Raw genomic sequence first — 25,110 nt, 5'->3', positions numbered from 1 at the left:
ATGTTAATGCTATCCAAAAGCCAAACAGGTAACCATGCATATGATCTCCATCTTGCCATAGTGCATTCACAATGACAAAGACAAATTCTTTCGTGCAACCATGAATTGGAAGCTGGACCCACTATATCATGGCTTAATACACTAACCAGGAACCAAAGATTTGAACTCTTTCATTCTATAGCCACAGTATATAAAAGTATGTAGCTGCAGGAATAAAGATTTCAATCCACCATCCATATTTGCTCAAGTGCTAAAGGTCAATCCCACGTTCCATGCAATAGGTTGCTCCAGCATAAAATAAGACAAGTAACATTTTTTACCAATGGCAATGATTCCCGATCATTGGTAGATATACAAATTAAAATGCAAGTCAGTCATCCATCATTAATAAGTGTTAGTTATTGTCTCTTCCATCCATTGACTAATTGTAACTATAACTGATTTAATGAGCCATCTGCAGTTTCACAGTCTAAATTAGTTCATACTTAGACATGCATAGCTTAATCTTTGACATAAGCATATGAATACTGGTAGGATCAACCAGGTAGGTACCATAAAAGAAACTATAACTGATTTAATCAGCCATCCACAGTTTCACAGTTTGAATTAGTTCATACTTAGACGTGCATGGCTTAATCTTTGAGACAAGCATATGACTATGACTGTTGGCAGTATCAACCAGGTAGGTACCATCAAAGAAACTATAACTGATTTAATCAGCCATCCGCAGTTTCACAATCTGAATTAGTTCATACTTAGACATGCTCATTAAATAAATTTCTTTGATGGTACCTCCCTGTTTGATCCTGCCAGTGGTCAAATGCTTGTCTCAAAGATTAAGCCATGCATGTCTAAGTATGAACTAATTCAGACTGAAACTGCAGATGGCTCATTAAATCAGTTATAGTTTCTTTGATGGTACCTGTTACCCACCAACTATGGGTAATATCCATAGGAGAAAAATTTTCTCCTAGATGGTCCTCAGTCGGCAGCTCCTTGCAGCCACCAAATAGCTCGATGTGCCACCTGAGCTGGCCATATGCTCCCTCACCCATTGTTACACAGTATTTTGTCACCAACCCCACATCCTCTGATCCTAGATAGAGTCGGTCCCTGAATGACATCTACTCTTTGTCAAATACCAAAATATGTGTCCAAATCTTCCATATTACTCAAGAAGATTGCCTAAGCTCATTACTCCTGATGTTGACCCCTTATTACCCATGTTTCAAGATCGTCGCAGGTCAGCAGCATCCTACCTGCAACGATAGCCCAGAATGAACTAACACCTCACACTGTCATCTCCGAGTCTCAGTGTTTGACCAGCGACGACCCAGATATGGCAAATTAGTTCAAACAGAATGCTTCTGGGTGGTTCTGGAGCTAGTTGTTGGGTCAAAGAAGTTCGCCTCTCCTCATCTGAGATGGTGGTTCCGCCTTTTGAGTAACCTCCCACTTTGGTCGCCAACTTGTGATGCAGGTAAGTTCCCTCTGCAGACATGTCTCTCAAAATCTGCGGAAAAGAAACCTAGAAGTCTACTATGCATTATGCTCTCTGTAGCAAACTACTGCATGGGCCACGCGTCTAAGCCGTCGGTGTATCCTATTCGACACCCCCGCAGTATGTCACTGATACTGCCTGGGAATCTCCTCGAAACCTGTATAGCGGTTAAGCCCTCTAGGTTACGAGCTATCTCGTCCTCGGCCTCTCCACCCGGAGGCGGTAAGTCAATCTCCCTGTCAACCCTCCGAGCAATAGGAGATAGACCTACGGGTCTCTCAGGTCCAACATCTACAAAGATTGAACATAATAATTAGGACATATATATTTAAAAACCCAAAAAATTACAAAAGCTTTGTCGATCAAACTGAGTATCTTACCTCTCTCGTCCCACTGTTCGCCAGGAGGAAGCAACATGTCTGGATCGCCCCTGAAATCCATCCCAGCATACGGCCAATCCTCAACTATAACTTGTTGGCGGTTCATCCACTCAACAAATTCTGGACCCCATGATACAGGCTGGCCACCGCCTCCTCGCGGCATCACGAGAGCCCAACGAGTAATCCGTGTCTGTCGTGGTCCTGGCCATCCTACTGTTACGTCCTATCTTTGGAGGATTGGTACTCGTTCCAGCATGAGTGGTACTAAGATTGAACCGTAGCCGAACTGTTTCATCTCACCCCAATGGCACTTGGTCAATTGTCTCTTCATATTGAGAGACACGGCCTCCACCCAGTTAAACATGGTAGGATTCAAACAGTCTTGGGCTAACCGTAATTGAGTCTTGGTCGCCTCATGTTGAGCTTGGGAGCCAGCTGCTCTGGTAATGTTGAACAGCAATACCCGTAGTGGAAAATCATTAACAGTGGCAATTTGTAGCTTTCCACTTGTTGATGATTTCCATGCTCCTGGGGGGCACACTCTTGCAATAAGTGTGTCCATAGAGTCTCCAGTAACCCGAGCTCCCACCATGCGAGGCATCTCCCCTCTCCTTGACAACCCAGTCAAAAAGTAGATATCTGTGGCATCAAACTCAACTTCTTGCCCACAGATTATGAATTTGCCTTATGTTGGATTCCATGCTCAGATTAGGTACTCTAAGAGATCCAATTGTGCTCTCAGAAGTGGTGTCACGAAGAATTTTAACAACCCACAATTTCACAAGATGTTCAAACAATGAGGATCTGCCATTCCCATCTCATCATCACTGTCATGAGTACGTTCTTGCCATACAAAAGCCATTTCTTGTCCCTGCATGCACAAACATACCTTTGTCAAATGCCATCCATCCATTTTCATCCTTTGAAACTGCTTATAAATGAAAGTTTTTTGGTTCCAACGCTCGTTGCAACTATTTTTAAAACACAACGAGCCAATTTTCAGTGTAAAAAATTTCGGGTCGTCACAGGTGTACATCAATCTCTTGCGACGATCTCGTTTTTGCCGAGTGTAAATTTCTCGGTCGTCACAATCCCAAGAGGGAAACTTGCGATGATCGAGGCAGATTTTTAATCCAAAAAATCGCTCTAAACCACGATTCAAAACATGAAATTGAATCCTATGTTGGCATAAAAACAGAGGTAAGGCTATGGCATTTACCTGGAAGTAGCGTGACAAGCAATGGATCCCTGAGCCTCCTGGAATCGATCACCAAATTTCACAAGGTATGCAATGGTAGAAGTTTTTTTACCATAGTAAAAACACAAGTAAATAGATTTTTTACCAAAGTGTTCCTTTTATAACCTTTTTTTCAAAACTTAAGGTTTTCATTAGGGTTTTGATCTATATTTGCGTATTTTTGTGAGACAGATCTTATGCTTGAATTTTCTTGTGCAGCGACAGGTGTTTCGAACATTGACGATGATCGATCCATGAATTATATACTCAATAAATACCAAAAAGTCCTTTCTGAGTCAACTTTAAGCTCTTTTCTGACTCTTGAAATGTGAAAAGATTGTCGAGCCCTTGTCGTTTCGAGCTCGTTAATGGTTGCGAAACGTCGTGTATCCAGTAAGTTTTTTACTTTTTCGAACTAGAGGCACTATTTACAAAAAGTACTCCTTCACTAAAATGGTCAAGCGGTTCTCTGAAGTATTGTTTTCTACCTTTTCGGGCTCAAGAGACACAAACATACGAAAAGGGCCTATCTGGAGTTTTCTTTTTCGTGTTTTTTTCAAACTCTCTAAATATGAGAAAAACTCTGAGTTTTACCTATGTCGGACTCGTTAAACCCTGACGACATTGGACTCGTCGCCATGATGAAACCCAAGCTTTTCCTCCCTAGGGCTCATTAAACTTTTACTAGGTTGGATTTGTCCGAAGGACAAACTTATATTGCAAGCATATGCTATCCCCTTCAACCTTGTGTTTCAAAAATAATTGGGGTACTCGCCAGCAATGGTGGGGGAAAATTTGGGAATATTTTGTTGATTACCTACGCCAGCTTATCGCTCTTGAACATCGACACTTTTTGCTTCTCGTCGGGTTTGGGATATCCTCACTTTGTCATTGGCCTCCCGGGATTTGGGTTCTTCATTTTGCCTCATTCTATTTGATCCCTGTTGTCTCTGCATGACCTTCAATCCCTTGGTACCAAAATGTTGCCGCATTCCGGAGTCGTGTCGTCGATATGTTCAAGCGCTTAATCCTTCTGCAGTTTGCACCCTTACATCCTCCTCTAATTCTCTATTTCATTCATCTTCATCTTGTTCATTTGTCTTGTGTCATTGATGTGGGAAACGTTATGGCCCTCCTACGACGGATCGCTTCCTGTCGACATCAACTCATTATCCAAGAAGTTGATCTAGAGACTCATTTCGGGTACCTTGGAACTTGCATTCTTCAATGGCAAGTTCTTCGCATTCGACGACAGACTTGCATCATTGGTCTTCGATCAGGTGATTTCACAAGTGTTCGACTCCACATCATTCTTCACACTTTGTGGGTTGTACTAGCAGTACCTTGAGAACCATTGATATTGCTGGTGGTCTCTCTTGCGCTTGTTAACGGTTCACACCATTGGCCGGTAATCAAGCGATTTTCTAGTATGCTTGACCTCGACATATTTATTTGCATATTAGAAATTGTACGATGGACAGGTCGGGATTCGAGACCCTGGGCTCAGATTACACAAGTCCAGGTTGCGTGGATTATTTATACATGCCTCTTTTGAATGGATGGTTGTGCCCATACCTGAGTCTTTCTGGATGGCTGCGACCATACCTGTGTTTTCATATGGTCTTTTCGACTAGATGGTTGTGTCCATACCACAGACCAGTTCTATTTGTCTTTTGGATGGCTACGCCCATACCTCGACTACATGTACTTCTTTCACTATTAGAGATATCAGTTGTACTTGCGTCTGCAGGTTCTCTGCGATGGTGTTCCGGTTCAGTTATGGTTTCGTAAAGCATTTCACCCCTCCCACTCTCTCGGCCTTCATGCTTTAGGGGGCATCTGTTACACAGTATTTTGTCACCGACCCTGCATCCCCTGATCCTGGATAGAGTCGGTCCCTGAATGACATCTGCTCTTTGTCATATACCAAAATATGTGTCCAAATCTTCCATATTACTCAAGAAGATTGCCTAAGCTCATTACTCCTGAAGTTGACCCCTTTTTACCCATGTTTCAAGATCGTCGCAGGTCATCAACATCCTGCGTGCGACGATAGCCCAGAATGAACTAACGCCTCGCATCGTCGTCTCTAAGTCTCAGTGTTTGACTAGCAACGACCCAGATATGGTGAATTAGTTCAAACAAAATGCTTCTAGGTGGTTCTGGAGCTGGTTGTTGGGTCAAAGAAGTTTGCCTCTCCTCATTTGAGATGTTGGTTCTGCCTTTTAAGTAACCTCCCATGAAGATAAGCGTCCTCTCCCCTCATTTATGGAGGCTCCTCCTCTTATAAAAGCATCTTCCATGATTATGATCAACTAGTTTTTGGAGTGCTAGTTCTTAGTTAGCTAGTTTTTGGTTTGTTGGATTGATAGCTTACAGTGTGGATTGTTGATAGCCTACCAATAGCTTGTGAGGTATGAGAATAGCCTTTCATGTTGTGGATTGAAAGTGAAATGGTTTTGTAAGAAGGAAGCCTTGTTGTGATTGCCTTCGTTTCATTCTTGAGCTTTTGAGTGAGAGAGAGTCATTAGTCTTTCTGGGAGACCTTTGAGAGTGAATGCTTATGGAGACATACTGATCGGACCCTTCAAGGAAGCTTGCGATGTCAAGGCGTGGTTGTAAGCTTTACTGATGTTTATATTAATACAATCAATGGTTATTCCTATATCATGTATGAAATGTATGTTGATAGCTTATGGTTCCTTGACTCTATAAGTAGATAGTTCATTGTTGTGTTCTATTATGTTTTTTGTCTTTTTCATATGTTGTTTTAGGTGAATCATTCATTAAGGAGAAGAAAGCGATAGCTGAAGCGACGTGACAACGACTTCATCAAACACCGGTATAAGGTAGGCCTCTTCAACGATAAATATTTAAGGAATTAGCTATTGTCTTTGTCTTGTTGTGACTACACCCACTCTAGGGCTAGAGGGGTTATCTCTGTCCGCAGAGGGAACTTACCTGCATCACACCCATCCGCTATGATCGTATGTTTGAAGGTGGGCCTTCCAACCCTAAAGGTATGGCTTTTCATTGTGTAGTTGGGTATTATTGTTTATTTATCATGGACATTTTTGGGGATGGATTAATGGGAGGATTCGGCGGAGAGAGTGGGTGTAGTTTGTACTCTTGTCTACTCTGTCTCATTTGATGCTTAACCTTGTATCCTAGTCCCGTGGGATCTCCTTTATTGGCTACTGGCTTTCGGGGTGGCACTACATGAGAAACCCTGATTTTGGTTGTGTGGTGCCGCTTCCCGACACCATATACATCACTCCCCTCCTCTCATTATAAACCCACGCACCATATTTCCCATCTGGGTCCACATTTGTCCATTGGGTCCACAAGGAGTTAGCCTCCCCTTCCCCTTGTCCACACCTTGCATCGGGCCTAGAACAATGCCTCAGAGATTGATGCAGCTAAAAGAAAAAGAAAAAAAGCATAATTTGGCTACTCTCAATAGGTAATGTACCATAAAATGCAAAAGATGGCCAGGACATACAAATTTAGTATGTGTGCAAAAGCCAAACATGAGCTCTACCCCTATCATCATGGTCATCACCTTGGTTCCTAAGGCCCCTCATATTAGCCCCTTACATCATTAAGGAACCCATGATTGTCCCAAACCTTAATAGGCAATGAACTACCCCACCTTAAGGGGGTATTCACTGCTATGTCTTACATAGCATGCTTTCATCCCTTGGAGCCCCGAGCAGTTCCAAAGGAAAAACCTATAAAAGTAAAAATAAAAATGAAGAAGGGTGGAAAAACAATGTTCGGGGTTACTCATACCACGATTGCTCCCTCCTACATTCATATACCCAAGTGTGAGCTTCCCTTATTTTAGCTACCAATGTACTGTGGCATGTGGCTTGTAGCCTTCCCCTAATGCCCCACTCCATTCCATCATCCCTTCACATACCAGCCACCATTTGATGGATGACATGTCACCCCGTTAAAGGTTGAAGCCACCCACTAGGGTCCTTGGTTAACCTCCTTTTTGAGCTTGGAGAAACTTGTACGTTCTAAAGCCCATTATGGCAGGGCATGCCACTATGAAGTGTCCACTTGGTTCCATGATTTGTAAGCTCATTTACTCAATTGCACTAATGTTTGGCTGTACTGGAAGATAAGGGGACACATTGGATCTTATACAGGATTCCAAATGGGTCTTTGTCTAGGGTTTGGTCTCCCTATACAACGTCCAAGCCCTCCAGAGAGTCATATTGGCATTTGTAGGGTGAGCATTGAGAGCCACAGGTCTCCACCATATTAGAGAGTAGGTTGCCATTTCATGGGATCCTTCTGTTTCACTTATTGCTTTCTCGTGTTCCACCTATTGGTCGATGATGATGCACTCAGACCACCTTGCCTAGCCGACTCCACTCCTACACCACACACTTAACAGTTGATCCAAGGCCTAGATGAGGATGTGTCTCGTCATGGGAAAATGGGAGGGCTTGCATCATTCTTCCAACCCTTACAGATCGGATACAGGCTTGTTCGATCCATTTGGAGACCTATGAGGATATTTTGTGCCCCCATATCCACTTGGGGACACCACAGGTTATTTGCTTGGACATCAAGGGACCACCCCCTTTTATCATTATGTTTGGAGCTCATTCATTCATCTTGGCACACATTGGACTCCACTAGGCCTCCTCAATGGCCCTTCGACCTATTATGCCTATTATGTCTCCCTCTTGGGAGGCTTATTTTGTATTATGGAGCTATCTTGGTGGGCTTGTCACCAAGGAATGTTATTTTTGCACATTATTTTATTAGTTGAGGCATTATTAGGCCTTATTAGGCAAATCGAACCCCTTAGGGAGGATATATATTGATGTGATGATCATTTCATTTGATCATCACTTGGTTTTGGACTTGTATCTCTTCTTGAGAATTTTGCTTCTTGAGAATTTTGCTAGCCTTATTGATGGATGTATTGGATTCTTGGAGCTTTGATTTTTGTCTCTATTGGTGATTGGAAAATTTCGCTAAACTTGTGTCTTTTACATGGTCTCTTTCTCATCTCTTGCACTTGTATAATGTATGGAAAATTTTCACTCATGAAGTTGGTGCCACTGCCTTAATGAAATGTGAATTTGTTTGATCTTGTCTTTGTGAGGGATTTTTCATATGTTTATGAAAAGTATAGTGAATGAATGTCCTAGGGGTATATGATTATTCATAATTTCCTTGATAAGTCATCAATTGCAGCATCAAAGAAATATAAATTTTCCTAGTAGCCTAGTTGCTTCCTCTAAGGCCATGTGAAGTGGTTGGGGAACTCCTTGATTGGGTATAAACATCTCTAAGCATTGAATCATATTGACTCCATTTTCCCAATAACCTAGGAACTAGTTTAGCCCTAGGTGATCACTAAATGAAGATTTTTCTTCCCTCCTTTTCTTTTTTCCAAGCCCTAACCCTAGTAGGCTTCCTAGAGCATCACACGAAATCCACTCTAGCCATTCAAAATTGATGAAATTTGATCTAAAGTTGCGTCAGTCTATCCTTGAGAGGTCCTCCAATTTTGAAGCTATTCCGACAGTGGAATCTTGCGTTTGGGCAAACCCTAGCTCGCAAACCATTCTCCCTAGGTTTCCTTTGCTTAGCAGCTTTATCAAGGATCATTGTATTAAAGTCTCAAGTCAAATCCAATCTCTTGATCCTTCTTCTCTTCTCTCACTTGGCCAAGTCCCTTTGTTTGAAATTTCATCCCAAACTCTTGACCTCGTTTCGGTCCTATTACCACTCAAACTAGCAGGGGTCCTAGGAGGAGATCCTAGAAGGTCAACTACTAGGTCAAGGGCAACAATTGAGCGATAGCCCACTATCACCTCAACTATGGATCCCTGCTCTTTACAGACTTTCACCGATGGGAGGAGCCCCAATATAATGAGGATCATAAATACGAATGGGTTAATGATAGGGTGAAAGGTGATCCTAGAAGCCTATTCACAAGAGAGGCTCAAATGTATTGCTTACTTGCTTGGAACGCAAGATGAAAGGCTCTCTAAGAAGGGCTTAGGGGAATTCCAAGGTCTAGGGTTTGAGTATATGACTTGTCAAGGAGATTCCTAGCCCCTAAAATCCTTTTAGAAACTTGGATTCCAAGTGGTCTTTGTGGATTGATCTTTAAAATGTTATGGGATCACACGGGGCCAAGTGGACCCAAAATTAGGTCAAGGGGATAGAATTGATCAACCAAGGGTGTGCTCGACCTAATTGAGGGGGAGAAAGAGATTAAAAGAGAAATTTTGATGATAAGAACACAATAATAATCAAGAGAAGAAGTTAATCATAAATTCTACAAGTTGAAGTAAAAGAATGTAATGTCCCAAATCAAAAATAATTGGAACATGCACTTTGTATAAAACTATCATGCATTCACCAGAGGATTTCCATGTAAAACCCAAACCATAAATCTATAAATTGCAAAAAATCTCATTAAAAGATCACAACATGAGAAACAATGAGAAATGCAACAATAAAATCTAGCTTTATTATAGAAATATATGCTAATACAATAGCTGCGAATGGCCCTCCAAGATATATAATAACACTGAAACCGGCCTCCAAACTGAACATGAAATCAATCACTACACGTGTATTCTAAATGAATCCACCAAGGGGAGACGGGTGCTCGCCCAATCTCTCTATATCACCTGAGGGTTTTCGTCCTGGGGCTACCAATGGAGTAGAGAATCGGATTCTCAACCTCTCATACAAGAAACAATATCAAAACCAAGATCCAAGATGTTTCTAAATGAACTCCACCTCCTCTTTTATAGATCTGATGGATAGATATCCAAGCCTCTAGAAGCATCTTATTTTATTATTTTATTATTATTCTAGAAGCTCCTCCATTGACTTTATCTTAAGTGACCTTTAATTTTATTTTATTTCACTTAAGTCACTTTTGGCCCTTTTTCTCCAATTAATTATTTTTCCTTAATTAAATGACTAATAAAAGTCATTTTTAACTGAGGAAAATGGCAAATCGCCCACCATACTCTCTTTGGCCACTGGAAGTCTCTTCTCAGCATCCCATCCTGTAGATCTTCTCGTTTTGGTTCCAACGAGCTATTATTAATCTCCCCGAAACGCCACCTCAAACATAATTAATTAAGTTGTGCCCAATAATAATGTTGATTTCTGTAAGTTGTCGGAATCCAACGAAACAAAAGGAAAATTGTGTGGATGATGGAATACACCAAGCGAATGCCATCAAATCCCATAAAAACTCCTCAAAACTCCATAGAGACCCCTGATGACGTAAACCTGCTCCACTGACTTGGCCATCTCCTGCCTTGGAAATCAACCCTGGTTGTACTATGAAGAAGAATAAAAATGGGGAGATGGCAAAGAACATCACAAGAAGTTATCAAAGTAAGAGAAATCACCCTAATATGGTTGTCCTAGATTTCTCAACAGTTGATTTTCTAGTAGCTAGGTAGATTAGAACAATTTTCAATCTGATAACTACTTCCAATGATGCCTTTTAACATCTTATAGCATTGAAACCATCAAGCAGTTACACTTAGAAAATTTCAACCATTAAGATTAGTAAAGCAGTAGAGATCACATTGAAACAATAAAACAAGAGACAACAAAATTTCTTGGGACAAAACCCCACAAGGGGGAAAACTCGGTAATCTATCCTTATGATAGAGAGAGTTCAATTCATCAAATTGTACATCAGAATATTCCAGTCAAGACATCAAGACATAGACAGAAACTAACTAGCAAGATGACCTCCCACAAGTGTCAAGCCAACCCTCCAATATGCCAAAACAAAATGTCACAAATCTGTCCTCCAAGAAGGTCTGCAACTAGGTCAACATCAGATCACAAAGAGTCTAAAAATTGGCCTCTTCCACAGTAAAGATATCATAAACAAATGAGCCTTAGACTTTCGCATATGTCACAAAGCAATGACCCTCATACCTTCGCATATGTCACAAAGCAATGAGCCTCAAACCTTCACATATGTCACAGAGATGATGAGCCTCATACCTTCGCATATATCACAGAGTAATGAGCCTCAAACCTTCACATATATCACTGAAGAATGTGCCTCAGACCTTCACATTCTTCCACGGGAAGTTCGCACTCTACTATAGAGTGATACACCACATAAACTTCTACAGAATTTGGTCAATTGATATGCTAGAGCAAGCAACTATTTCATTATGATCTTCGTCCTTGAATTCCTTGTCTTATTGGCACAAGATCATAGATCTATTGATGATTCGAAGTTTGTCCTTGAAGGAGAGAGAATAGGCTCTATTTATAGTCTTTCATCCATGTGAAAGGGTGTATTTCAAGGGCAGGCCGAATTGTTACATGGTGGGCCGACTTGTACACTTGTGCAGTTATAAACCAAAATATAAATTCAAATTTTCTTCTCTAATTTTATTGATGAAAATACCGACCAAAGCTACATTTTCTCAACACATGAGAGGCGATCTAACTTCAAAAACTTCTTGTTGGGTTTTTTTATCAAGAGCTAGATCCAATTGTCATTTATTGTAATAATCAAAGTTGCATCTAACTCTCTAAGAATCCAGTGCTTCATGACAAGTCGAAGCACATTGAGATCAAGTATCACTTCATCAGAGCTTGTATGCAAAAGGGGACGGTCAAACTGCAGTACATTCCTATAAACAAGTAGCAGACTTCTTGACCAAGGCCTTGATGAAAGGCAAGTTTGTATTGTTCAAGGATAAGTTGGGTGTTGTGCAAAACACCTTCCTCGCTAAGAAGTAGTCTTGATTTATGTAGCTGCAGAATGTCTTCTAGCCTTGTGTCTTAAATAGAAGAAACTTGTTTTGCCTCTTTAGGAGCTTGCATGCAACAGGTAAGGCAAGCATGTGAGTTTCTTGCGACATGTGGAATTTGCATGTGTGCAAGTGGGTTGCATTCTACATGCAGAGTGGCATGCATGCGGACGAGTTAGATGTGTTATGCATGAGATATGGCATGTAACGCAAGCTAAATTTATGTTCAGTACTTGAGTTAAATAAAGAAAGCTAAAGATAAGGAAGTTAACTAAAGATAAGTAATTTATCTTCAGTTAACCTAATGAGTTAATTTTCGCCATCAATCTTAGCTTAGAAAAGTTGTAAATTGAGACTATGCATTAAGGCGAAGACACAACTGATGAGCACGAATTGGAGATTTAGTGAGAGCGAGTATCTAGGCAAAGAAGCTGAGTTGTGAGGTCCTGCTAGCTATAGCGAGACCAAGAGCGAATTGATAAGCAAGGAGGCCGAGTTTGCTTATCATAGAAGTTAAGTTTCTTAAGGGGTCAAGAGAGGGTTGAGTTTGCTTAAGCAACAAGGCGAGTCATTTAAAGGTCGAGTTAGGTCAAGTTCCTTGAGCAGCAGGGCGTCTTTTATTCACCAGGGCCGAGAGGCCGAGTTTTCTCTTGTACGCTTCAGAAAATCAATTGTCGCATGTGTGGGCCGAGAGGGCCAAGCATGGCTTGTTTGAGAGGGTCAAGTGAGGGTTTTAAGGCCGATATTATTGATATGAAATTGTTGTAGCAAATTCATCTAACTATTATAAGATTTATTGCTCCTAAAGTTGAATAAAAGAAACGAACATTTGCAGGTTTTCCCCACACTAGGGTTACCTGGGTATACTATGTTATTTTGTTGAAGTGATTGGTTTCATGCAAGCTTGCTTTCATTGTTTATTGTTGTTAATTAACCAAGAGTATTTCATGTTACAAATCAGATAGATAAAACTTGTTTCAATTCTGTTCTATGAAAATTTGTTGAGCAGTTAACCTATAACTAGGTTATGAAAATTTAGCATGACTTTCATAAACCTTTGCTCCAATTGCAAGATTAGAAGCAATCACACCGTTTTTGGCATTTATGTGTTTCAAGAACTTCAAATTCCATCAAACGGATGTCAAGTTAGCCTTTCTAAATGCAAATATACAAGAAGAAATATATATTGAACAACCCTTCCAATTTTCTAAAAACGAAGATCATGTATGCAAATTGAAGAAAGCGCTCTATCAACTAAAGAAAGCTCCCAAAGCTTGGTATTCAACAATTGGCAAATACCTATAACAACAAGGTTTCAAAAGAGGAGCCGCAAACAACAACCTTTACATCAAAACATAAAGTTGACAGAATGAGCCAAGAGTTTGCAAAAAAAATTTCAAATGTTCATGCTTGGAGAATTGTCATTCTTTTTAAGTTTGTAGATTTCTCAATCCAACAAAGACATATTCATTTCTCAAACCAAATACATCAAGGAGATGTTGAAGAAATTCGTAATGGAAGAGTTGTCAATACACCTATGATCAAAGGATGTAGATTGAGCAAAGATGATGAATCCCCAAAAGCAAATCAAGCACTATACAGGTCAATGATTGGAAGCCTACTATATGTGATAGCATCAAGGCCAAACACCATGCAAGTAGTAGGATTGGTTGCAGGATTTCAATCTGCACCAAAGGAGACACATGTGCAAGTTGTAAAAAGAATATTTAGATATCTAAAGGGCACATTGGACTTTGGTTTGAGGTATTCAAGACGTAAGGACCTCACTCTAACAACATATACAGATGCAAATTGGGAAGGAAGTATTGATGAAAAGAAAAGTACGAAGAAGCATTCTTTCTAGACAACTGGCTAGTATCATGGTTGAGCAAGAATAAGACTTTATCCACAGCAAAAGATGAATATATTGCAACAACAACATGTTGCACACAGGTTATATGGATGAAGCAGACACTGAAGGATATCAACGTGGAATATGATCAGCCAATCCTAATCATCTGTGACAACACAAGTGCAATCAACATTTCAAAGAATCATGTTGTCACTCAAAGACAAAGCATATTCCCATCAAGTGGCACTTCATAAGAGAACAAATAGTCAAACAATGTGCCAGGCTAGAATACATTGCCACTAAGGACAAGTTGCAGATATTTTTACCAAACCCCTTCCATAGAAACATTTGAATATCTCAGACAGAAGCTGGGAGTGACCCTCTCAGCTCATCAGTAAACGAAAGCACAAGCAGAGGGGCCGCAACCCTTTGCCATTGATGTTAAAGGGGGAGAAGTTGCAAAAGAGGAAGAATTGTAGATGGGAGAGTTGCAAACACAGGGAATACTACAGTATTGTTGCAGAACTGACTAAGGGTTTCCATCAATAACAAAGGGGGAGATTGTTGGAAATATTAGTCATTGATGTTAAAGATAGGGGGAGACTACAAATGTCCATGATAAACATTGCAAGATGAAGATTGTTGGAATCATTTTTTTTGGAATTTTGATGTCTGGTTTGGATACCCTATGTTTGAAAGCCTTTTTACTCCAAATACATAGCTCAAATGGGAGCATAGGATATACAGTTGAAAAGCTTATTCCAAGACCATTCCAACAGTATATGGCACTCCCTATAAGTCCATAAGAATGAGGAGATATGAAAGATTCTATTACGTCAGCCTAGCCAAAAATTACAAGTTGGCTTAGCAGGTTTTACAAGTTAGCCCCATAAGTGAATGCATAAACACAATAAATGAAGGATAGATGAGTTCATTTGAAGTGTATACAAGCAAGATGATCAAGTGCAAGTGCACAAAAGAGATCTAAGGTGTGCAAGGAGCTAATGAGTATTATTGGGCTTTAAAGGTGTGCAAGAGGAGTCTAAAGAGTTTTCTTGGAGTGTTAAGGGTGCGCTATGAAGGACTAAGGCCTACGATGCTATGAAGTGCATTATTTTTAGGTTGTAAGTACATTGTTTTTTGGGGGATTACCACTCTTGGACCTAACCATGATAGTGACTTATCCTCCTCCCTTTCAACATGACTTCAACTTGTGACTTTACCTAGAGGTGGCTCTATTTGAAATAAATATTTATTTTTCTTTTCATTTCTCATAGCTTTAGGTTTTCTATTGTACTTTTGGGGGATGGCTTTAGCAGTCCCATATTTACTATTTTGATATGTTGTACTTCATAGTCCCTTTGACTTATTTTGGCCATCAGTGGGAATTAATATAATTACATTTCATTTCATTTCACCTAAAGTTGTCTCATATGGAAGGTTCAAACTCTCATTCTCTAATGCCATATCCAATGTAGATGGATTGTCCCCTAGCTTGTCATACAAACAAAGTTTGGTGCATACCACCTTCACCTTACTATGAGGTTCAAGCTCATAACCTATCTTCACAGGGTACAACAAACTATTGACCCCTGTTTAGCATAGAAGAGATACCCTTATATGGCACTCTTATGGGAGGCTCTCCTCCCTTGGTCAGGTGAGCTAACAAATTTGTTGGTTTTCTGGGGTGAAGTCATTCCTTGAGGAGGTGTGTATCTCAATTAACCAACTCCCTTCATATTCAATTTCTCTTAGCACTCCTCCCCCTTAAGAATAAAACTATTGATACAATCAAGAAGGATATTTATAGGATCTTCAATAAACTTTCTAGATATGAAGTTTGGCTATTGGCCCCCATGTGGTCATTTACTCTAAGCACTCCCTCCAAACCTTTGACAAGATTGTTGCTCAACGGTCAACCACATTGTCTCTAGTGCCATCTACTTTATGGGCTTCACAACGTACTACGATAAATTCCAGTGTGCTCATGTCAATGGAGTGTTAGGAAAGATTACCATCTTCTCAAATTGGAACAAATTTGTAACCTTTGTTCTTTGGGCAACTTTGAGATTAAGGAGCACTTTATTCTTCAATGCCATCTCTACTATGGGATCAAAGGGAGATTTCATTGTTCCAAACTTCCAACAAGGGTTTGAATTAATCCTTGTCAATCTTCTCCAGATATTATGATCAATGGTACCTTATCTTATATATTGGGGAGGCATATTCTCTTTTAGTAGTGATTACTTCATGGCTAACCTATCACATCTACACATATTAGTTCCTTCTTCCCTTTTTTCCCAAGGATTGGATTGATGAAGTATAACAATAGCACTCAGTTAAACACCACCAAGACCATTTAGCTTTGGTCTCCCCCATACCACTCAGGCTTCTTGTCATATATAACCAAGGGATTCAAGAAGAATAAGCTACTAGAGAGAACCATCCATATTTAAAGCAACAAGTTATAGTTTCTTCTCCTCAATAGGGATTTCATTGGCTTTAGATGTTAGAAATGACCCTATCCCTGTCTTTGTCGCAAAAGGGAGTCAATTGATGCTGTTGAGAAATCTAGGGCCAACTTAATTAGGTGATTTATTTTCCTTTGATAACTTCTTGTGATGTATTTTTACTCAACTTGATTATCTTCTTCTTTCACTTGATTATTATTATGTTCTTATCATCAAACAACTATCAAACTATGAAATGCAATGAGACAAGAGAACACAAGATATAGGCTATAAGCCAGGGCCAAAATCTCTCTTCTTGAGAGGATAACCCACAAGAATTCTTCTCTTCTTATAGAATGTTCAGATGACAAATTCCAAGAACTAAGGCCCTTGTCAAAGAGCCCTCCAAGACCAAGCCAACTTTCCTTCTTGATGAGCAACCTTGACCTAGCAGTGTTCAACAACTTTGACCTCCCCATCAACTTCGACTTCCCAAGCAACTTCTTCAATTTCGATCTAACAGCGTCTTAACTGCAATTTTTGACTACTGCAAAAACCCTAGCTCTTGCACGTGTGGAAAAGATGCTGATTTCTTCCTTCTTTCTCCTTCGCTTGAATTGGTTCTTCCTTCTTTGGAACTCGGCTTGCAAAGTAAACTTTTGGGTGCCCTAACTCGGCTCCTTTCTGCAATTTGGTCTTGTTGTAGAGATGTAGCACTAATCTTCGCATGTGTGAGGAGATGATAGCCCAAAAACAACTTTCAAAGACTTTGTTCCTTTCCTTCTTCTAGTCATTCTCTTCACTCTTTTAGGTCTCCTCTTTCTTGCTTAATCGAACTTTTTATTGCTTGCTTGATTGATCCTTAATGACGTCAATGTTTCTTATATATAGGCTTCTTAGGAGGTCGAATTACTGTCCGTGAGGCCGACTTGATTGTTCTTGTAGGCCAACTTGTTTGACAAGGTCTTGGAGGGTTTTTATGACACTTTTGACTTACACAAAATTTCTTTACAAGATACAACATGCCCAAAGGGGTCTTACATGTATGATAATGACTCTTTTGACTTCATAACCCTATGACAAACATAGAAGCACTCAATGGGTGCTTGACCTATAAATAAATTTATCTTGATCATGAAACCCATGCATCAAGAATGACAATAATAAATTTATTTTCTCTTTAATATCAAATATATAAAATCATGATTACAATAGACATTATGAAGACCAAACCTAGTTACACATTTCAACGGATACAACTCGAGATCACTACCCAAGGCCCTACAATCCAAGCCACTCTCCCAAGGACGTTATCCAGCAGGCACAAGGTATGGAAAATCACAATATTGATTTAGAGGATGAATAGGACTTGCTCCTACTCTCTTATTTGCAAATGGATTTCTTTCACAGCTTTGTTTCTTCACCAGCTCTAGTTCATTTTCTAGGTTTTTCACCATGAAATAACCTACTTGCATGCCTAGGTACACTGTTTCATTTTCTATTGTTGATGTGTCATTTTTCATTTCATTTCAGTTCTCATCTTTTGGGGACTTGTGTACCCTGCCCTACTCATATGGGATTCTCATGATGGATGTAACCTCTAGTACTTTTGACCTTGTTTGGTCTATAGTGGACATTAATATAAATTTCATTTCATTTTTTCTGTTGCTGGTCTGAAATTTCTGCTATTGCGTATGCAATTTTTGATACGGAACTTCAAATTTCCCCAGTTAGAATATAAGATGTGCCATTAAAGCATATTTCATGCATTTAACTGTAGAACATGGTAATGGAAAGACAAAAGTTAAAACATGTGTGCTCTTTGCTAATATATATATAATAGCATAAAGCTCACTATATAAGCAACAATTGCACTGCTTTAGATATATAATGCGGTAAAGATTAGGTTATTGGACATGTTTATTCTCAGCAGTTAAAAAGAGATTTACAGAGACCTCTGCCTCTTTAAGGCAACATCTAATTTGTAGTATTGGTCATTTCTCAATACACTATTCTACTTTAGCTAACAGTTCCTTCTAAAATATCACATCTAACAATTGCAATTGCAGCCAAAGGGAAGAGAAAACGAGAAAATATCCAGGCGAACGAGTCAAATTTACAAACGATCTTGTGCTATGGGTTTAACACTCGCAAACTACTTTACTATAGAGATTTCAATTCAAGAATTTACAAGAGAATACCACAACACCTCATCGAAAGTGCAATCCAAGTCAATGTAAAAGAAAATAACATTATCCAATCCTTCAGTGTACAATGCCCAAAAAATAGGATCCTAACTCGAACATCCTCAAATAATGTACATCCCTTCCCATTTTGAGTGCAATGTCATGATAGTCCCTAAAAATATGTGTTTGTTCAGGCAGACAACATGATTATGGAAGGTAAGTAAGATATCTAATCTATGGTCGAACCATAAAGACAAGCAGTTGTGTACCTTCTGTTCCTCTGGTGCATCTGGAACATTTAAGTCAACTGCATACATTTCAGCAGTAAAGCATTGGGGTGTATCTAAATGCACAGACATGCTTCCAAGTCTGGTATCCATTGTGAACCAGGCAGGAATACTGACCTGCCGAAATTCAGAGAAGAATACATACAATCATGTTAAGTTTAAAATTTAAATATCCCCTTTTGAAATACATCTTCAGCTTGCAAAAAATTGTCACCTCGTGAAGAAGATAAAATTAGACATGTAAATTGCCTATAGGCAAATATATTTTAACAGTAAGTGATTCCCTTGCACATTGAATCATAATAGATGTTGTTATTCCACAACAGTAATTCTTTAATGCTATGTAATGAAATATAATATTCACATTCCAAGTAAATGTCATTGCTTCATACCATTTCAAATAATTCCTCTTTCTTTTCTTCAAAGGAAACCTGCAACAAAAAGTCTCACTTGCTTCATGATGAAGACAACTTTAAGAAAAAATAAAAATAAAAATTGATTTTTTCCATTTAAAATACAAGAAAAAAAATGTGAAATGATGACAAAATATTCCATGAAAACAAACCTTTCCATAGTCGTCAAGCACTGCTCCCCGAGTAATTTCCCATAGCTTTACAGTACCTTCAGCATCCTAAAAGTGAACCAACCCAGAAATAATCATCACGCTACAGATGCCAAAAGCATATAATACTCCAGATTATTGCGTAAAGAGACTAAACAAAACAAATATGAACAGAAAACATTTTTGGCAATCAATCATCTGAATACTATCAAGAAATTTCAGATAAAAATCATTTTTCATTCAAGAAAGAAAGGATCAAAACTACCTTCGTCAAGACATGCCGCCTGTTGTTCAGTATTTCATGCTGTACAATTCCTGGAGAGCCTGGTATAACAAGTGAAGGTTGTGTGTTCACAGGTACCTAAAATAGAAAACATATCAAATCAAAATTTCATGAAATCTTCTTCTAAATGTTTCCTCTTAGCATATCCTTGTGCATACAGTGAGATTGATCCTACTACAATCATAAAACTTATGAAACATATAACATGTTTTAGGCATTATGTATAAAGTTTTTGAGAGTGCTTCCCCAATACTTTCCATTAAAGAAGATGCAAGGCAACCACAATACCGTCACTGTTAATAATAATTACAAACACCTACACAAAACATTGGCAAGACAATGAAAATTATAGAGCCATGTCATTAGGATATTAGAAACAAGTATTGGAATCACCAATGGCACCTATGTCACAAGGCTCATCGAACTTTAACCTTGAGGTTTGAATTTTGGTGAACCTTAAAAAAAAAAATGAGGTTTGGCGAACCTCATCGAACCTCATAGCCATTGACCAAGTCCATAGATCAAAACTCATAACTTCATGTCACAACTCAAGTTTGTAATTTATCCTTGCAGTTTTCATGTTCATGATAGCATTTTTGAATTACTGATGTTGATTTCTTACTATTTTATCCTATATTTCATTTTAAATTTATATATATATATATATATGGCGAACCTCATCCAAACCTTATCAAAAAATTCGAACTCAAACCGAACCTAATCATTGCCGAACCCAAACCATGTGACATTGAATGGTACAACATCCACGAAAATAAAGTCAGAATTAATGTAGTGGAACAGAAAGATAGTATCCTTCTAGTGACCAACCCTTTTAAATGTTGTATCTCACTACCTCTGAGAATAATTATATAATGAATCTGTCCGATATCTAATTTTAGACATTATAATATTGAGAAGAAGAGAGCATCCTTTTATAGATTGCTTATGTTTGAACAACATCAATGTGTGTAAAGTACCATTAATTGGAAGAAACAGCTAACTCAATACCCTGAAGTACAGGACAATGAAGCCCTTCCCATAAAAATGGAAGTTGCAGTTACATTATACCCATTGATAAGAAAGTCCACTACATTTTTCAAAAACAAGGAAGAGAGATCATTGACATCAGCCAAAGAATTAGGACAGTTAGAAAGACAATTTTGATAGAAATATTGTGGAAAGCAGCATGCATTATCCCACTATACCAGCACAATTTATCCAGAAAAAGAGACCTGCAAATGATCAAAAGCCACTGACAGAAGAAAACAAGAACCTAAGAGATATAACTGCCACCTAAACTCTCTAAAAATATAGATGAACCAAAAGTACTCGAGATTCTAATCAATGAAGAAACTCAACTTAATTAATCCATGCTATAGACAAATAAAACAGGAAACAAGAATAATGTAAAAACTCTAAGACTAGATGACTGACATCCTTATGATCTCAATGAAATTATGAAAAACGTTAATTGCTGTTTTTAATTAATGCAAAAATTAAATTCAGGCCATAGCATCAATCACACAATACCCAGAAATTAAAATGCATAAGCATAAAACAGTTTCACACACACACACAGGTAGTTTCTCTTTCAAAATCAGCTTTTCAATGGTTCAAATAACTTACACAGAAACCTCCACAAGCTACCAAAAAAAAACAGTAGCTGCGCAATTACAAAATCATGCTAAACTGAACTTGTCTGGCATGCTGTATAGATTGCACAGACTGGCTGTATGGTCTGTGTGGACTTGTCTGTATAACTATGCAGAGCTGTACATACAACCATAAGGACTTCTGTATGACTGTACGGATCTGTCTGTACAACTCTATGGAACTATTCCGTACAGCACCGTGTATGGCCTGGTGCCCAGGTTCCCCTTTGCCTGAATCCATGCTCTCTCTCAACTTAGTCAGCCGTTCAAATGCAATAAAACTCTCTATCTTGATCTATCTTTATACTTTTAGCTAAGGCCAAAACCCTAATCTATTTTTTTGTTTAGTCCTAATCTAAGTCATGAATGCATGAAATGCACTTTTTATAATTAACAACTAAATATAAGACTTTCACTTTTTGCTAAAGCAAATTACAAAATAAAATGGCTTTTTGAATACATCTTGAGCTACTTCTCACACATCTACATTAAACTTGTGCAAAAGTTCCTATCCAGGCTACAATTCCCAACACTCCCTCTTAGCGAGTAAAAAAAAAATTCTATTCCAATCCAAGTCTGCCACTGAATGCGCCTCAAACTTCCCTCTTGCCAATGGCTTGGTCAAAATATCAGCAGCCAACTAACCTATGGAATACAATGGAGCTTCACTACTTTCCAAAGCCTATCTCATATGAAGTGATATCTGATCTCTATATGCTTGGACATGTCATGAAACACTAAATCCCCAAAATGCAAAAGATGGTCGGGACAAAAATAATTAGCACGTGGGCAAAAGCCAATACATGAGCTCTACCCAAATCCATGGTCATCACCCTGGTTCCATAGGGCCCTAGATGAGCCTCACTATCATTCAAGAACCCATGATTGTCCCAACCACTGGAGGGCAATGCACTGCCCTACCTAAAATTGGGTAATCACTGCTATATCTTACACATCATGCTCTTGTCCTTTAAGCCCCGAGCAGTTAATTAAAAAAAAATCATAAAAGGCAAAAGGCACATAAACAAGAGTCGAAAAATCCAGGTCGGGGCACCTCATGTACCAGGTTTGCTCCCTCCTACACATTACATACCCAGGTGTGGGCTTCCCCTTATCTAACTACCCTATGCCCTAATATATGGCCCAGAATTGCCCCTCTCATTCCCTATTTCATTCCACTTATTTATCACTTGCCATCCCCATTAGAGGGATGTACTTGGACATACTATCCCCTTTAAGGGTTGAAACCACCTAATAAGATACATGGTTAACCCACTTTGGAGCTTGGAGACACTAGCACATGCCAAAGCCCACTACGGAAGGGCATGCCATTATGAAGTGCCACTTTGTTATGCATGATTTGTAAACTATTTTATCTGATTATTTTAATGACTAGTTGTACTAGAAGCCTACGGACGCATTGGATCTTATGCAGGATTACAAGTGGTTTCCATTTGGGTTTGGTCTCCCTATACGGGATCCCAACCCCCAGAGGTCTACATTGGCACATAGAGTGTGCATAGAGAGACATTGGCCTCCACAACAACAGACAACACTCCACAGATCTTTATCGATGCTCAGAGACTACTAGAGATCTACTTTTAGGATGATGGTGATATGCTTGGTACATTATGCCCAGCAGGCCCCCACAGTGGCCCTACACTCTTGGTAGGTGTCCCAAGACTTGTACAATGTCATGGCAGCATTCATTCCACTACTCAGACCGTTGCAAACGATCTGCAGGCATCTCCAATTCAAATGGAGAACCATGGCGTCATTTATGTGCCCTCGAACCCACTAAGAGCACCACAGGTCTACTACTTGGAGAACAAGGGGCCACCACCTTGTCCATCATATTCCGAGGAATTCATTCCTCAGTATGGCACTTGAGGACATTATTAGGCCTTTGGAGGACCCCACGACATGTACATATTATTATTTGGCCCCTTGTGAGGCTTATTTTTACACTTGTGAGCTAGTTTGGTGGGTTTGTCACCAATAGAGGTTTTATTTACACATTATTTTATCATTAGGGGCTAATGTAGGCCCATAGGCTAATTCGAACTCATTAGGAGGCTATATATTGATGTTAGATACACTCATTAGGAGGCTATATAATGAAGAGGCAAACCGTGTATCTGCAATCTTTAACAATGATAGATTGTTGTACTCCTTGTAGATAGTGAGGGCATTTGTATGACTTTGTACAAAGTTACGGATATGTCGTGCATCCTCAATAATGCTACCAATCCAAAGCACATCAGAAGCAATGGATTTCAGTGCTAAGTTCAATGAATGGACAATGCAAGGTGTCCAAAACACTTGTGGATATTTAGCTTCCACAATCATGCCAGCATTTTTGCAAACAAGTGCATTATCTGTAATGATTTGCACACAAGAATCAACACCTACATCTTCAATAACTTTAATAAAAAACTCACGCATATATTGTGCATCCTTGTATTCTCCAAGTGTATCCAATGGTTTCAAGAAAACTGGACCATTCAAGGAAGACACCATGAAGTTGATGAGTGGGTGTCGTGCTAGATCTGTCCATCCATCAGAAACAATGCTAACCCCAGATGTTGGCCATGATAGTTTAATAGGCTCAAGCATTTTTTGCACCTCTTTTCTTGCCTTCGTCAACAATGTGGTTCTAAGCTTCTCTGAACCAGGAGGCATAAACCTTGACGGAGCCCCTTGAGTTAGAGCTCTGCGCATCTCAATAAATAGATGTGAGCGTGCAACATTAAAGGATATGAAGTTTTGATAGGAAAAAAAGGCAATGGTGAGATCAAGCTCTTCCCGTTTTCCCTTTTGAAAAATCTTGTCCATTGGACCAAGTGAAATTCCTTTTCTTTTTGTTGCTTGTCCCGCACTAGAACTCTCAAATGGGAATTTGTTGCGACCTTTCCTCAAAAATGGAAGGGGGTCATCATTCTTGGTTTTTTTATTTTCCAGCCACATTTGTCATACTAATATTCAACTCTCTTTCCTTCCTTTCCTCTTTTGTAAAAAAACTTTTGTACAAGCTCCAACTCCACAACCTAGTAAAGCCAACAAATGGCCTTTCACACGGAAATATGTGCTCGTGAAAGTACTGTGGAAAAAGTTGCATTTCCAATTCACATTGCCTCCTCCCTTCACCTTGTTGCTTGGCCCTTGCTCTCTTGTGACATATTTCCACAAGGGATATTTCTCGATGTTACATTGAGGAGGAAGTCTTCCCTCAACATTACTTGCAATAGAGGGAATACTTGCAGCAGACTCAAATGAAATTGGGGGAGGAGGGGCATCTCCAATGGGGACATTCTTCCCCTTCCTTTGCCCCTTCCCTGTTGCCCTTGATTGAGCAATGAATACTATAAAAAAATACACCAAAAATGAAAAAATTTGTAAAAGAAAAGCATATGCAAACTGTTGTAATACAAATGCAAAAAAATAGAGAGGAAATGCACTTACTTGTTGCTTGAATCTCCTTGAAAACGCTCCCACACCCTTTGCTCCTTGCTCCAAACCCCTCACAGCAAAAGACAGAAGAGAAAATGAATAGAAAAAACAACTCGTCTTTTTATGTCGCGCGGGTCACTTTTTCCGAATTCGTGTCCGAAAATTGGGACATGATGTGCCTGATTGGGACACGATTGTGTCCTAATCGAACACGACATGTCCCGATTTCCGGACACAAATTGGCACGAATCATGTCTGATTCGTCGAATTCGGGACAAGTCGGCCTATTTCAACGAATCCGGTTTCAGAGGTTTTAGCTAATTTAATGTATGGGCCAATGTTATATGAATGAAATGTCCTAGAGATTATTTGTCTCGATAAGCTTGCACCATTTGCTTTGAAGTATAAATGCTTGAAGGTCACTTTTCTTTTCTTTCTCTCAACATTGGATGAAGTTGACTTTCCAAGCCACCTTGATCAAGAA

General features: G+C 39.3%; 1 protein-coding gene across 2 annotated transcripts in view; it reads right to left on the bottom strand.

The window, feature by feature from the left end:
- LRS1 (Transducin/WD40 repeat-like superfamily protein) overlaps nt 1-25,110 on the bottom strand; it is a 255,485-nt gene that overhangs the window by 43,354 nt on the left and 187,021 nt on the right. For both annotated transcript variants that reach the window (XM_089384693.1, XM_089384692.1), the window contains 4 exons: nt 19,507-19,602; nt 19,245-19,310; nt 19,072-19,110; nt 18,662-18,796 (listed from right to left, as the gene is read on the bottom strand). In XM_089384693.1, coding sequence (XP_089240819.1) covers nt 18,662-18,796; nt 19,072-19,110; nt 19,245-19,310; nt 19,507-19,602 — 336 coding nt within the window. The remainder of the gene's footprint in view (nt 1-18,661; nt 18,797-19,071; nt 19,111-19,244; nt 19,311-19,506; nt 19,603-25,110) is intronic.

Source organism: Pinus tabuliformis, chromosome Q, assembly GCF_031772625.1.
Source record: "Pinus tabuliformis cultivar Carrire ecotype Pingquan chromosome Q, CPIR1, whole genome shotgun sequence".
In the NCBI taxonomy this organism is placed as follows: Eukaryota; Viridiplantae; Streptophyta; class Pinopsida; order Pinales; family Pinaceae; genus Pinus; species Pinus tabuliformis.
Note: the sequence above shows the minus strand (reverse complement) of the source record. Positions and strands in the feature narration are given on the sequence as shown.